This window comes from Typopeltis vanoorti, chromosome 8 (assembly GCF_054136105.1).
Source record: "Typopeltis vanoorti isolate ZY-2024b chromosome 8, IOZ_Tvanoo_1.0, whole genome shotgun sequence".
Classification (NCBI taxonomy): domain Eukaryota; kingdom Metazoa; phylum Arthropoda; class Arachnida; order Uropygi; family Thelyphonidae; genus Typopeltis; species Typopeltis vanoorti.
Window position 1 is genome coordinate 94,446,784 of NC_143556.1, and position 13,178 is coordinate 94,459,961.

The window sequence follows — 13,178 nt, forward strand, 5'->3', positions numbered from 1 at the left end:
AAATTTAAAAAAATAATTTTTTTTTGTTTTTTCCAAAACAAAAATATAATTATTTTTGTTTTGGAAAACAGTACCTGTCCATACCACATCTAATAAAGTAAAGACAGAAACATAAAGTTAATATCAAACATGAATTTTATTAATGTTTAAATACAACATGGGAATAAGGAAATCAAAGCACAAAAACAGAAATTAGGAAATGTTTTATGCACTTGCCACAAAACATAGGATTAATTTTATTCATGTGAATAAACAGTTTTGCTTACTATGCCTATTCTTTTGGAAGAGGAATGAAAATATCCCCTCCACAACAGACACCATACTGCAAATGCAAGAAAAACGAGTAGCTTTTTGTTGTACCACTAAATACACAATTAGTCTATGTACTATATGTAGCGCCAATTAGTGTATGCTGGAGACATCTGGAATGAAAACAACTTGATTGTATAATGATAAAAAATTTCCCTCCCACTGACACTATACATTAACATTAAGACAATACTAATTTTACAATTAAAATTTAATCAAAAACATTCAAACTAATATGCTGTAATAGATTTAAAACTTTTTAAAAATGCACCCATTCAATATGGGAGTGGCATAATATACAGTCAAGCGAGTTTTCTCTCTTGAAGTGAAATGTGGGATGTGACATCATGGACTTGTTAAAGCTACAAAACATTGTGATATTTCCTATTATATTTCATTTTAAAAAATTGTTGGTCACAACCTGCCAAACTGATTTCAAAACCCTCAGTTTGAAAAACACTGATTTATAACATTTATAAATTTGTTTGATTGGTAAAAATTTCATAATGTTGAACAAATCCTGTTGTCTTTCTGTTGATGGGGTCATGTTCTGATAATAGCTCTCTTGTGAAATGAAAAAAAAAAAAAAAAAGAAATTCTGCTTATTTATAATTACTAATGTTGCACTGCAAAAAACAGTAATACGAGTCATTTTGGAGAACAGAACACCAGAAGTAAAGTGTGTGTCTGTGTGTGTGTGGGGGGGGGGGTATTTACCTTGCTTCCATTTATCATTGGGGGGAAAAAACCAATATGTTACATTTTGCTGCATGATTTGCACTTGGACAGTACACACTTGTAGACATTCTCAAGTATGTTTATATTGCAGATATTAATTTACTATATTAACATTAATTTCAAAGCTGGTAATTTTTATATTGCATATATTTGATGTAGGTTTTCCTTCAGGTAATTTAATATTTTACACAAGAGTTCTTAATTTTTCTGAAATCATTTCAACATATTTTGGTTAAATGTAATACCTTAACTTTATTTACGTGTACGCATAGCTGCAGCAGAGAGCTTGCCATTATTATTAGAATGTGCCAGAATCAGTGGAGAGGTTTATGTAACAAATATGTGGCGATTCATTCTTCCTGAATTACTGCATGCTATTGATTCTGAACCAGAAAAGGAAGTTTTGTCTGAACACATGCATTCTTTTGCTCAGGTAGGTAAATGGTATAGCTTTAAAGTGCTGCTTTATTCTTTAGAAATTTCTAGCATTTTATATTTGTATTGTATTTTATATTCCTTGAGGTCCCATTGAAGTCTAGAAATTTTCATCTGTCCAATCAAGATGAAATCTTCAAGATGTTTATTCCAAATGTAAGAGATTCTCCTAAATGTGAAGATTCTCCAAAAGTTAAGCTGATTAAGACTCATCAAATTCTACCATCCATCTCCAAAGTGAATCAGGTATTTACTTTGGTGAGACAAACCAGTTACCTGAGAATTAGTCTCTCAGCTCATTTAATGTAATTAGACCTTATTATGCCTAGATTAGCTTTGCCTAGAGTTGACACTGACAATAGGATTCTTGGAGATGCTACCAAATTGCTTCATTTTATTGGCAATTAAAGCATCTTTAAATATGAACATTTGTTCTAAGAAAGCTCTGAAGCCTTGTTATGCTATTCAAATCTTAATTTCTATAATAGACTCTGTTCTCAAAGTTTGGAAATATGGGATTTTAAACTGCTCAAAATATCATCTTCCCTTTTCTGCCAAGTAACTTGACTTCTGAGAAGCCTGCACTTTCTCTCTAAATGCTTACGATAAGGCATTTAATCATGTATCAATAAATCAATTTGCATTGTCTGCTGTATCAATAAATTATACATGTATTTCTGACTGGCTTGCCTGTTTTGCATCATGTAAAAGCCCACCACCTCCATATGAGACTGTCTAGCTCACCTTCACTTGAAAAGCCCGATAAAGATTCTTCTTCTTGCACCAGACAGAATTCAGACAAGGTCATTTCAACAGAAGGGCATTGCCAATACCAACAAATCTATAGAGATTTGCATAGTGTGTGTGTGTGTGTGTGTGTGTGTGTGTGTGTGTATCACCTAATAATATATATAATCATATAACCTAATAATGTTATAGGTTGAATCTAGCACTCATAGGGTTGAAATTCCCTATTATTATATTTGAATTTAAATTGTTCTCTTAATTTTATGCCTTGGTTGATGTGGATGAGGATCTAGTTTTGGTCAAATGTCATGAGCAAAAGGTTTGGTACAAAAGCTATTAAATTATCAGTCTATCTGCTTGCTTGAGCAATGAGGGCACTTGCTTTCTCTCTAATTGCACATTAGGGAACCAATCTGCAGTTTCATGATTTTTGATGTTGATACATTGCACTCCCTCCTCATTTGCCAAACCTAGAACTGCACATATCAAAGCGCCTGGAATATCTACTTCTTTGATTCTAAATTTTGATCTCTAGTGCAGTCTTGTGGAGTTTTGATAACATTGGTATTGATTTTTTTTGTTGCTCCCATCCATGAAAAGTTATTTCAAACTTATAGTACATTTAGTACTATAAGTTTGAAATAAGTGGACTAAGGATTTTTTGTGTCAGTTTTATATACCTTATTTTTTTACACAGTCTGGAAACCATGTTCTAGAAACCAAACACGGAACATTTTCAAGCCACTCAGGCCTCTTATAAGCAGGGCTGTGGTCTCACATACCAGGTGTTGAAATTCATCTTACACCTAAAGATAGTCACAAACATCCTTTCCCATGGCAGGATTCAGGCCCACAGCCTGTTGGTTGGAGAGTGGGTATGCTAACCACTTAGCCATCCAGGCAGGCAATGATAAAACTAAGACATGTTTTATTTCTTGGGGAGGTTCATTTTTGGCTCGATATTAATAATACCTTAATTACATATGCCAAGGTTTTTATTTTGGGAGATTTCTTGTCATTACACATACTCCAAGTATCATCTCCTCAGAATCCATGAATTAAGTTTTATTTGCTTCATGCATTATTTTACCTCTGAACAGACATTAGACAAATCATAGTTCCATTCAACCGTTCAATACCATTTTACATTTGTGGTGGCCAAATTTGGAAGATCTTTTTAAAAGTACTTTCTCAGTGCAGAATAAAAAAGAGAAGTCAAATTGATTAGTGAACCATATCTCTGTCTCACCATTTCACTCAGGTTCTTTCACACTGAAGTTCTGTTTCAAACGCATTCATTTTCTGCAGACATTGCCATAGTTACTCCCTTTAGAATCTGCAACAGTAATTCCATTCTCTCCTCTAAGTCTGTTATGACATGTGCTAGTCATTTACACCTTTATGAGATCGACTCAGAATTCACAGAACAAATATTAATTTCTTTTCTTATGTATTTCCTAAATGGTGCACTCTGCTAGTCTTCAAATTCAATATTTTAGTTTCTTCTTTTCATCTTTCTATCAGCTCATGATACCAAAATGGTTAAGATTATTAAAAAAATAAATAAATAGCAGAAGGCTGTACTACTTAAAATAAGTTAAAAAAGACTTTAACAGAAAGGACGACTTTATCAAAGCTTTGGTTTGCTCTTTCCAGTAGGTAGCAGCATTTTTTTCCTTTCCATATATGTTATTTTAGTTCTAATGATGAATGTAATCAATGATTAAATATAATCATTTTCAGATGTGAGAATAATCCCACCAATTTTGTTTCCAGATAGGGTAAATTATAATTTATAATTTTTCAATGAATTAAAGATTTAAGAAAATAACATTATTTTTGTTACTAAATCATGTAGAACACATATCAATTTCACAGGATAGTGTCTTCAGCAAACTAGCTATTCATCATCATCATCAAATTCCTGACATGTACCCTCAAGGGGTGTACAGGATATGGTAGTACTACATGAAAAACTTACATCATTACTAACTTATTATCTAGTTAGTAATGATTTTCCTCCAAATCAGTCTATTACTTGTCAAGACTCCAATATTATCATTGTCAGATCTTATATTCCTGTCGTCTAAGGCTCACTGTTCTATATCAATCCACCTATATCTTGGTCTTCCTCTGGGTCGTTTGCCTGCCAACCTGGCAGAGAACACTTGTTTTGCTAATCTTTCCTCGCCCATTCTGTTTAACACGTTCGCTGCCACGCTACTCAGTCATAGTTTGTTCCCGCACGCCAAGCGCTTTTCGCGTCTTCAAGGTCACTACGAGTAATCTCGTAGCTGGCTTATCAGACAGAATTTTGTTTCATACGCCAACTACGAGTAATCTCGTATCACTCCCATCTTCAAGGTCACTACGAGTAATCTTGTAGCCGGCTAATCAGACAGAATTTTGTTTCATACGCCAACTACGAGTAATCTCGTATCACTTCCAGCTATATATTACATGCGCTGATGACGGTGTTTATTGCATCTAGTTCAGTTTTAGTTTCTAGTCTCTAAGAACCTTCAATTTCGCCATGACCAGTAAAAGAAAACTTACTGATATAGAAGTGGAAGCTTATGCTAATATGAGCAATGATGAATTTCATTAAATATTTGGTTCCGATTCCGAAGATGATCCTACAGACGACTCTAGCGGTGACTCCGATGATGAAGAAACTTTTGAAGATGAAGATAGCAACCAGCCAAATGCATCAACATCAACTTATTGGGAAAATTCAGAAGAGGAGCCCCCACAATTTGACTTTGTTGAAACTGCAGGTTTTAAAATTGACACTAGAAATTTCAGTATCAAAAGGTTAGTTGAACTTTTCTTTTCTGAAGAATTATACGAGGGATTAACTCACGCTTGGCATACGAGGTTGGTAATCAACATACGAGTATACTCGTAGTTGGCTTGTGAAGCTCATATACGAACTACGAGTATACTCATAGTTGGCATCTGAGGCACATACACAATATACTATATTTTAGTTGAAATTATTTCTCTTCTGCCAAGTCCCCAGACATGCTCTCCGCATTATTCAGAATCCAAGGGTCCAAATTAAGGTAATTATACAAAGGGATAACTCGTGTTTGGCATAGGAGGTCGGTAAATCGACATACGAGTATACTCGTAGTTGGCTTGTGAAGCTCATATACGAACTACGAGTATACTCGTAGTTGGCAGCGAACGTGTTAAGTGACCATACCACCTGAGATTAGCTCTGCTAACGCACTCCTGGATGCTGGCAATGTCTAGTACTTTCCTAATATCCTCGTTTTTAATATGATATTGCCATCGATGCCATCTGTTCATGTCTCTAATCTTTCCCAGGACTCTCAATTCTGCTGTCTCTAGTCTTTGGTCAAGTGTTTTACTTCCGACCCAGCTCTCAGATCCATAAGTTAAAACTGACTGGTTTGAACACTGTCTTGTATACAGCTAATTTAATGTTTTGACTAATTTCTCTCTTATTCCATATGAATTTATTCAATTGACTTCCTACCATAATAGCTTTGCTGATTCTGTTGTCTATTTCCATATTTAATTTACCATCTTCACTAAAAATCGTGCCTAAGTAGCTGAAATTTTACTTGTTCCACAGGTTCCCCGTTCACAACGCAGTTGACATTTTCAACAATTCTACCAATTTTCATTGTCTTTGTCTTTTTCATGCTGCCCTCCATACCATATCTATTACAGCAGTTATTCAGTTTAGTCAGGGAATCTTGCAAACTTGTAGCGGATTTATTCAGAAGTATAACATTGTCCGCATAAAGCAAAGAGCTGACATTAACATGTCCAATTCTGATATCATGTTTAATACCACTTTCCTTCATAATGTGATCCATATAGATAATGAATAACAGAGGGGATAATGTACATCCTTGTCTCACACCAGATTTAATATTAAACCATCTTCCTGTACATTCCTTTAATTCTAACTGCCAACTTACAACTCAAATACAGACTAAATATTGCTTGATATAATGCCCCATTTACACCATATAACTGTAGCGTATTGAATAGCTTCTTTCTTGGAACCTTGTCATATGCCTTTTCCAAATCGACAAAACTTAAATACAGATCTTTGTTATATTTCCATGATTTCTCAACTATTTGTCGTAAAGTGAAGATCTGATCCTGACAGCCTCTATTTGGCCTGAAACCAGCTTGTTCTTCAACAAGCTTTTCTTCCACAATTATTCTCAACCATTTCTCAAGTATACTGGCATAAATCTTGCCAGGAACACTCAGTAGGGAAATACTTCTGTAATTCTCACATTCAGTTTTATTTCCCTTTTTATATCGGTACTATTAGAGCTCTACTCCAATCATCAGGAATTCATCTCTCTATCCAGGCCTTTTGAACTATGCAAGGCAGCCACTGTAAGACTTTTATACCACCATACTACAGCATTTCTGGTCGAATATCATCTACTCCTGCTGCCTTTCCACATTTCAAGCCTTCGATGGCTTTTTCTACTTCAAGTATGGATATGTATTCCTGACTATATGCCTGTTGAGTGTTTTTTACCACTCTGCTATCACTGCTTGTTTCATTTAGCAATTTCTCGAAGGAATTACTCTATTTCAAAGGTACCTTTTTCTCCAGTTTTCATGTCACCTTTAATATCTCCAACTCCTTTTACAGCATATTCTCCTCCATTTCTAAGCTTCTTCAACAACCTGCAGAATATTTTACCACCTTCTTGATATTTATTTTCTATGTTCTTGCCAAATTCCTCCCATGACTTTTGTTTAGCTAGTTTTACACAGTGTTTTGCTTTCTTAATTTGTCTTTGTATTCTCTAAGAGCAAAAGCTGACTTATTTGCCAGGAACTTTTGATATGATTTCTTCTTTTCCTTCACTGCCTCTTTAACTTCCTGTGTCCACCATGGAGTCCTGATTTTTCTATCCTTGCAGACAACCTCACCACATGCCTCTCTGGCTGAATCAATCAGGGTTTTCTTCAAGGCTTGCCACTGAATCTCCAAGGTTTGGTTCCTGTTCTCAAACTCCTTCATTTTTTCTTCAATAATCTTTGTGTATATTAGTCTACAGTTCACATCTGAGAGCTGCTCAACTTTTAATGTGAAATTCAATTTTATCATGCTCAAGACTAAATAGTGATCTCTTCCAATTCCTCTGTACACTCTGGTGTCCTCACCAGGGAGAAAACATTACTATCAACAATAATATAGTCAGTGAGACTTTTCTTATTCCTTGCCTATTCTCTCCATGTGAATTTGTGCACATTTTTATGTTGAAACATGGTGTTAGTAATAACCAGTCCATGTCCTAAGCAGAAATCCAACAGGTATTTGTTATTATTATTAGCTTTGGTCTTTCTCCAAATTTTCCCAAAATATTTTTGTATGTCTGACAATCATTTCCTACACTGTTTTCAGATCCCCAACAAGGACCAACTTTTCCTTTTTCATTGTGTCAGTTGCTTTTTCTAAACCTCAAAAAATTCCTCCACTTTTACCTTAGTAGAACCTTCTGTGGGACCATATGCACAAATAAGTCTCATTGTCCAATTCCCCATTCTCATATTTGCCCACATCACTCTACTTGAGAAGAGAAGGAGTAGCCATAATATTCAACACAAAATATGAGGCTAATCTTTTTGAATGGCAGTCAGTCTCAAGTAGAGTAATGTGGGCAAATATGAGAATGGGGAACTGGACAATGAGACTTATTTGTGCCTATGGTCCCACAGAAGGTTCTACTAAGGTAGAAGTGGAGGAATTTTTTGAGGCTTTAGAAAAAGCAACTGACACAATGAAAAATGAAAAGTTGGTCCTTGTTGGGAATCTAAATAGCAGAGTAGGAAATGGTTGTGGGACATACAAAAATATTTTGGGAAAATTTGGAGAAAAGAGCAAAGCTAATAATAATGGCAAATACCTGTTGAATTTCTGCTCAGGACATGGACTGGTTATTACTAACACCATGTTCCAACATAAAAATGTGCACAAATTCACATGGAGAGAAGAGGCAAGGAATAAGAAAAGTCTCATTGATTATGTTATTGTTGATAGTGATGTTTTCTCCCTGGTGCAGGACACCAGAGTGTACAGAGGATTTGCAATTGGAAGTGATCACTATTTAGTCTTGAGCAGGATAAAATTTAATTTCATATTGAAAAGAATAACATGTAAGAAAGTTTTAAAGCGAATAAAAGTTGAGCAGCTCTCAGATGTGAGCTGTAGACTAAAATACACAAAGATCATTGAAGAAAAAATGAAAGAGTTTGAGAACAGGAATCAAACCTTGGAGATTCAGTGGGAAACTCTGAAGAAAACATTGATTGATTCTGCCAGAGAGGCATGTGGTGAGGTTGTCTGTGAGGATAAAAAAATCAAAACTCCCTGGTGGACACAGGAAGTTAAAGAGGCAGTGAAGGAAAAGAAGAAAGCACGCCAAAAGTTCCTGTCAAATAAGTCAGCTTGTGCTCTTAGAGAATATAGAGACAAATGCAAGAATGCTAAACACTGTGTAAAACTAACTAAACAAAAGTCATGGGAGGACTTTGGCAAGAATATAGAAAATAAATATCAAGAAGGTGGCAAAATATTCTGGAGGTTGTTGAAGAAGCTTAAGAATGGAGGAAAGAGTGCTATAAAAGGAATTAGAGATGATAAAGGTGACATGAAAACGGGAGATAAAGATATCCTTGAAGTATGGAGTAATTACTTTGAAAAACTGCTAAATGAAACAAGCAGTGAATGACAGCACAGTGATAAAAAAACACTGACCAGGCATGCAGTCAGGAATACATATCCATACTTGAAGTAGAAAAAGCCATGAAGTAGAAAAGGCTTGAAATGTGGAAAGGCAGCAGGAGTAGATGATAATCGACCAGAAATGCTGAAGTATGGTGGTATAAGAGTCTTACAGTGGCTGCACTGCATAGTTCAGAAAGCCTGGACAGAAGGATGGATTCCAGATGATTGGAGCAGAGCTCTCATAGTACCCATATATAAAAACGGAAATAAAATTGCATGTGAGAATTACAGAGGTATTTCCCTACTGAGTGTTCCTGGCAAGATCTATGCAAGTATACTTGAGAAACGGTTGAGAAGAATTGTGGAAGAAAAGCTTGGTGAAGAACAAGCTGGATTCAGGCTAAATAGAGGCTGTCAGGATCAGATCTTCACTTTACGACAAATAATCGAGAAAGCATGGGAATATAACAAAGATCTGTATTTAAGTTTTGTCGATCTGGAAAAGGCATATGACAAGGTGCCAAGAGAGATGCTATTCAATACTCTGCAGTTATATGGTGTCAATGGGGCATTATATCAAGCAATACTTAGTCTTTATTTGAGTTGTAAGTCAGCAGTTAGAATTGAAGGAAGTACAGGAAGATGGTTTAATGTTAAATCTGGTGTGAGACAAGGATGTACATTATCCCCTCTGTTATTCATCTATATGGATCACATTATGAAGGAAAGTGCTCATTAAACATGATATCAAAATTGGAGATGTTAATGTCAGCTCTTTGCTTTATGCGGATGATGTTATACTTCTAAATAAATCTGCTACAAGTCTGCAAGATTCTCTGACTAAATTGAATAGCTGTTGTAATAGATATGGTATGAAGGTCAGCAATAAAAAGACAAAGACAATGAAAATAGGCAGAATCATTGAAAATGGCAACTGTGTTGTGAATGGAGAACCTGTGGAACAAGTAAAACATTTCAGCTATTTAGGCACGATTTTTACTGAAGATGGTAAATTAAATATAGAAATAGACAACAGAATCAGCAAAGCTGGTATGGTGGGAAGTCAATTGAATAAATTCATATGGAATAATACAGAAATTAGTCAGAACACTACATTAGCTGTATACAAGACAGTGTTCAAACCAGTTTTAACTTATGGATCTGAGAGCTGGGTCAGAAGTAAAACACTTGACCAAAGAGTAGAGAGTGCTGATATGAGAGTTCTGAGAAAGATTAGAGGCGTGAACAGATGACATCAATGGCAATATCATATTAAAAACGAGGATATTAGGAAAGAACTTGACATTGTCAGCATCCAGGAATGTGTTAGCAGAGCTAATCTCAGGTGGTATGGTCACTTAAACAGAATGGGAGAAGAAAGATTAGTAAAAACAAGTGTTCTCTGCCAGGTTGGCAGCAAAACCACCCAGAGGAAGACCAAGATATAGGTGGATTGATACGGTACAAAATGCTTTTGACGATAGAAATATAAGATCTGATAATGTTGGAGTGTTGACAAGTAACAGACTGATTTGGAGGAAAATTGTAGATAGGAAATTAATAATGATGTAATTTTTTCATGTAGTACTATCATATCCTGTACACCTCTTGAGGGTACATGGCAGGAATTTGATGATGATGATGACTCTACTCGAGACTGCCTGCCATTCAAGAAGATTAGCAGCGTATTTTGTGTTGAATACTATGGCTACTCCTTCTTTTCCTTGATTGTCATTGCCTGAATATAAACTTTTGTATTTATTTTTCAGAAAGATCTCACCAGTTTTTGTCTTTTTTGTTTCAGTCACCCCAATTATGTTGATCTGGTACTTATCTAATTCTTCAGTTAGCTCCATTTCTTTGCCATTCAGGCTTCTTCTGTTGATAGTACCGATCTTTAACTCTGGTGATGTTGAGTTTGGGTGTGTTTTCAGATTTGTTCCAGTAACTGACTTTTTGCTGTTCGCCCTGGTTCCCTGGCGAAAACAACTGGGGCCTTGTTTAACTGGGCGATGCCCCAGCTGGCATGAAATTTTGTCATGTTGTATCATCATTTTTTATTTTGGTTTAACCAATAAGAATACAATTTGGTTGGCTAAATCCCAAATTGCCAGCTCATCCTCGTTCGTTCGGTATCCAGGTAGATACCCAAGAGGGTGGACCACGAGAAGGTAAGGATTGGACATTAGGTCAGAAGCCCTGGTCGGTTCTCTGCATTCCTTTAAAGGCTATGTGGAGGTCTCCTCTCAGTTATACAGCTTTGACCCTTAAGCACCCCGAAACTAGCTATTTTATGCAGTAAGTTCTAGTCAGTTTATAATTTAATAATTCAATTCATTTTATGATTCATTGCAAATGTGATTTCCTCTCTAAGCAAAATAAAGTTTACAGGCTTTTTCAATTTGCATATATTGAAGTACACTTAATTTTACTTAAAATACAAATGACTGAGTGGTCAGTTAAAATACTTAACTGACCACTTAGTTTTGATTAATTTAAAGTTTTGACATTTGAAAGACAGTAGCCACTTATAAAATATTTTCCTACCTGAATTGTGCTACCCATTTGGTTTGTGAGAAACTTCAGATATTTCAAATTTATTGTAGAACTTATAAAGTAAATTCCCACTACAGCAAATGCTGTTATAATATACTGTTATTATAACAGAATATCCATTAAAATAATATTGATGCATGCTATTCCCTGGAGGTTCATTGTAAGAAGAGATGACCATAATTGTTGCAGTACATGCTCATTATAATGAACTATTGGATGCTCAATGCATTTAGCTTCAAGTCAGACCCATAAGGCAATAATTCCCAGGATCTGGCTTTATATAAGATGACATTTTAATTAAAATGTATATTACTAAATTATATGAAGAGCCAAAGGCTTCAATTTGGCGACGTGGAATTATTTAAGTAAAAGTTGCACTATCCAGGTATTTGCTTACTTGGAATCACCGAACTTTATATAGTTTCTATATTCGGCTATGAAACAATATGGGATGTAATATCCCTTTACTTAAATAAAATATATATTTTTTATTATAGAGTACCTGATTGTTTATTTTTTTCATTAAGAAATATATACAGAAATAATCCTTTTTTTATTGTTTGCTCTATCATAGTGCGTTGAAATTTTAGGTCCAGGATGCCTCAGTAATGAAGATATGGGAAAATTGATTCATATTTTGGATAAGTCACTTAAAGAACACTTTGAACGTGCCCAAGAACGGCAAGAAAAGCGAAAGGATGAGGACTATGATGAGGTTGTAGAAGAAACTTTAATGGATGAGGTATAAATACAAATGAGCATTCTGTTATAGATTTTGCTGATGCATGTGTACACATGCACAACTCTGTGTGATGGCTATTGTATATAGATATGAAATTTTAATTTTTCACCGGTCCAAATTGCATATGAAAGTAGAGAAAGTATGGAACACCATAAATTTTAATTTAATTTTATTTTTTGTAAGTTTTTCACTAGACACAAGCCACTAGCAATTCAGTTTATTTAGCTTTTTGTTACAGGTATATCCGACTTTTTTCTTTGGCAATAACTCCAGTAACTTTTTCTCTGCATTTACCAAATAAGTTTTTCCATCTATTAGCACTGATTGTATCATCATTGACTTCATCATAATGAAAGTTTTTTTTTCACTTGGTTGTAACTAAATGAAACATGCCAAGAAATTTGCTGTTTTAAGGATACTTGTGACATAAGACTGAATGATAAATGCAATAGCAGGTGAACCATATATAGAGTAACCACCAAATTGATATATATAAGTTAAAATTTGCCATCCCAATTTTAGATATTGCACATTTACATTCATAGCTTACCTTATCCCTTTCCTACATTTAATTCACATCTATATCAAAAAGTATCAAGAAAATGATCCATGTAGAAATTGGCTGGGGAGGGGGGCATTTCTATACCCCCAATCTGTTTAAAATGCTATCTTTCCAAGTGAAGTAGCCAGAATGGATGATAAAATTGAAAAGATCGGGGGGAGGGGGATTTTTGAGTAAATTTAAAGTGTCAGAAATAGGGATAAGAAAATAATAATAGCCTGTCTTTTCTAAATACTCAAATCACACATCAGGAGTCATAAGGAGATTTTTACTTTATGAGAACTAATGGGAATATCACATAGATCTGTGTGTAGATCAGAAAAGAGCATAAGATACAAAAGAAAACCTGTTTA

At 35.0% G+C, this 13,178-nt stretch overlaps 1 protein-coding gene across 1 annotated transcript in view; it reads left to right on the top strand.

Moving 5' to 3' along the window:
* The window catches only part of Karybeta3 (karyopherin beta 3), a 348,737-nt gene that overhangs the window by 236,106 nt on the left and 99,453 nt on the right, over positions 1 to 13,178 (top strand). The window contains exons 20-21 of the mRNA XM_090396827.1: positions 1,308 to 1,480; positions 12,096 to 12,263. Of these exons, the coding sequence (XP_090252953.1) occupies positions 1,308 to 1,480; positions 12,096 to 12,263 (341 nt within the window). The remainder of the gene's footprint in view (positions 1 to 1,307; positions 1,481 to 12,095; positions 12,264 to 13,178) is intronic.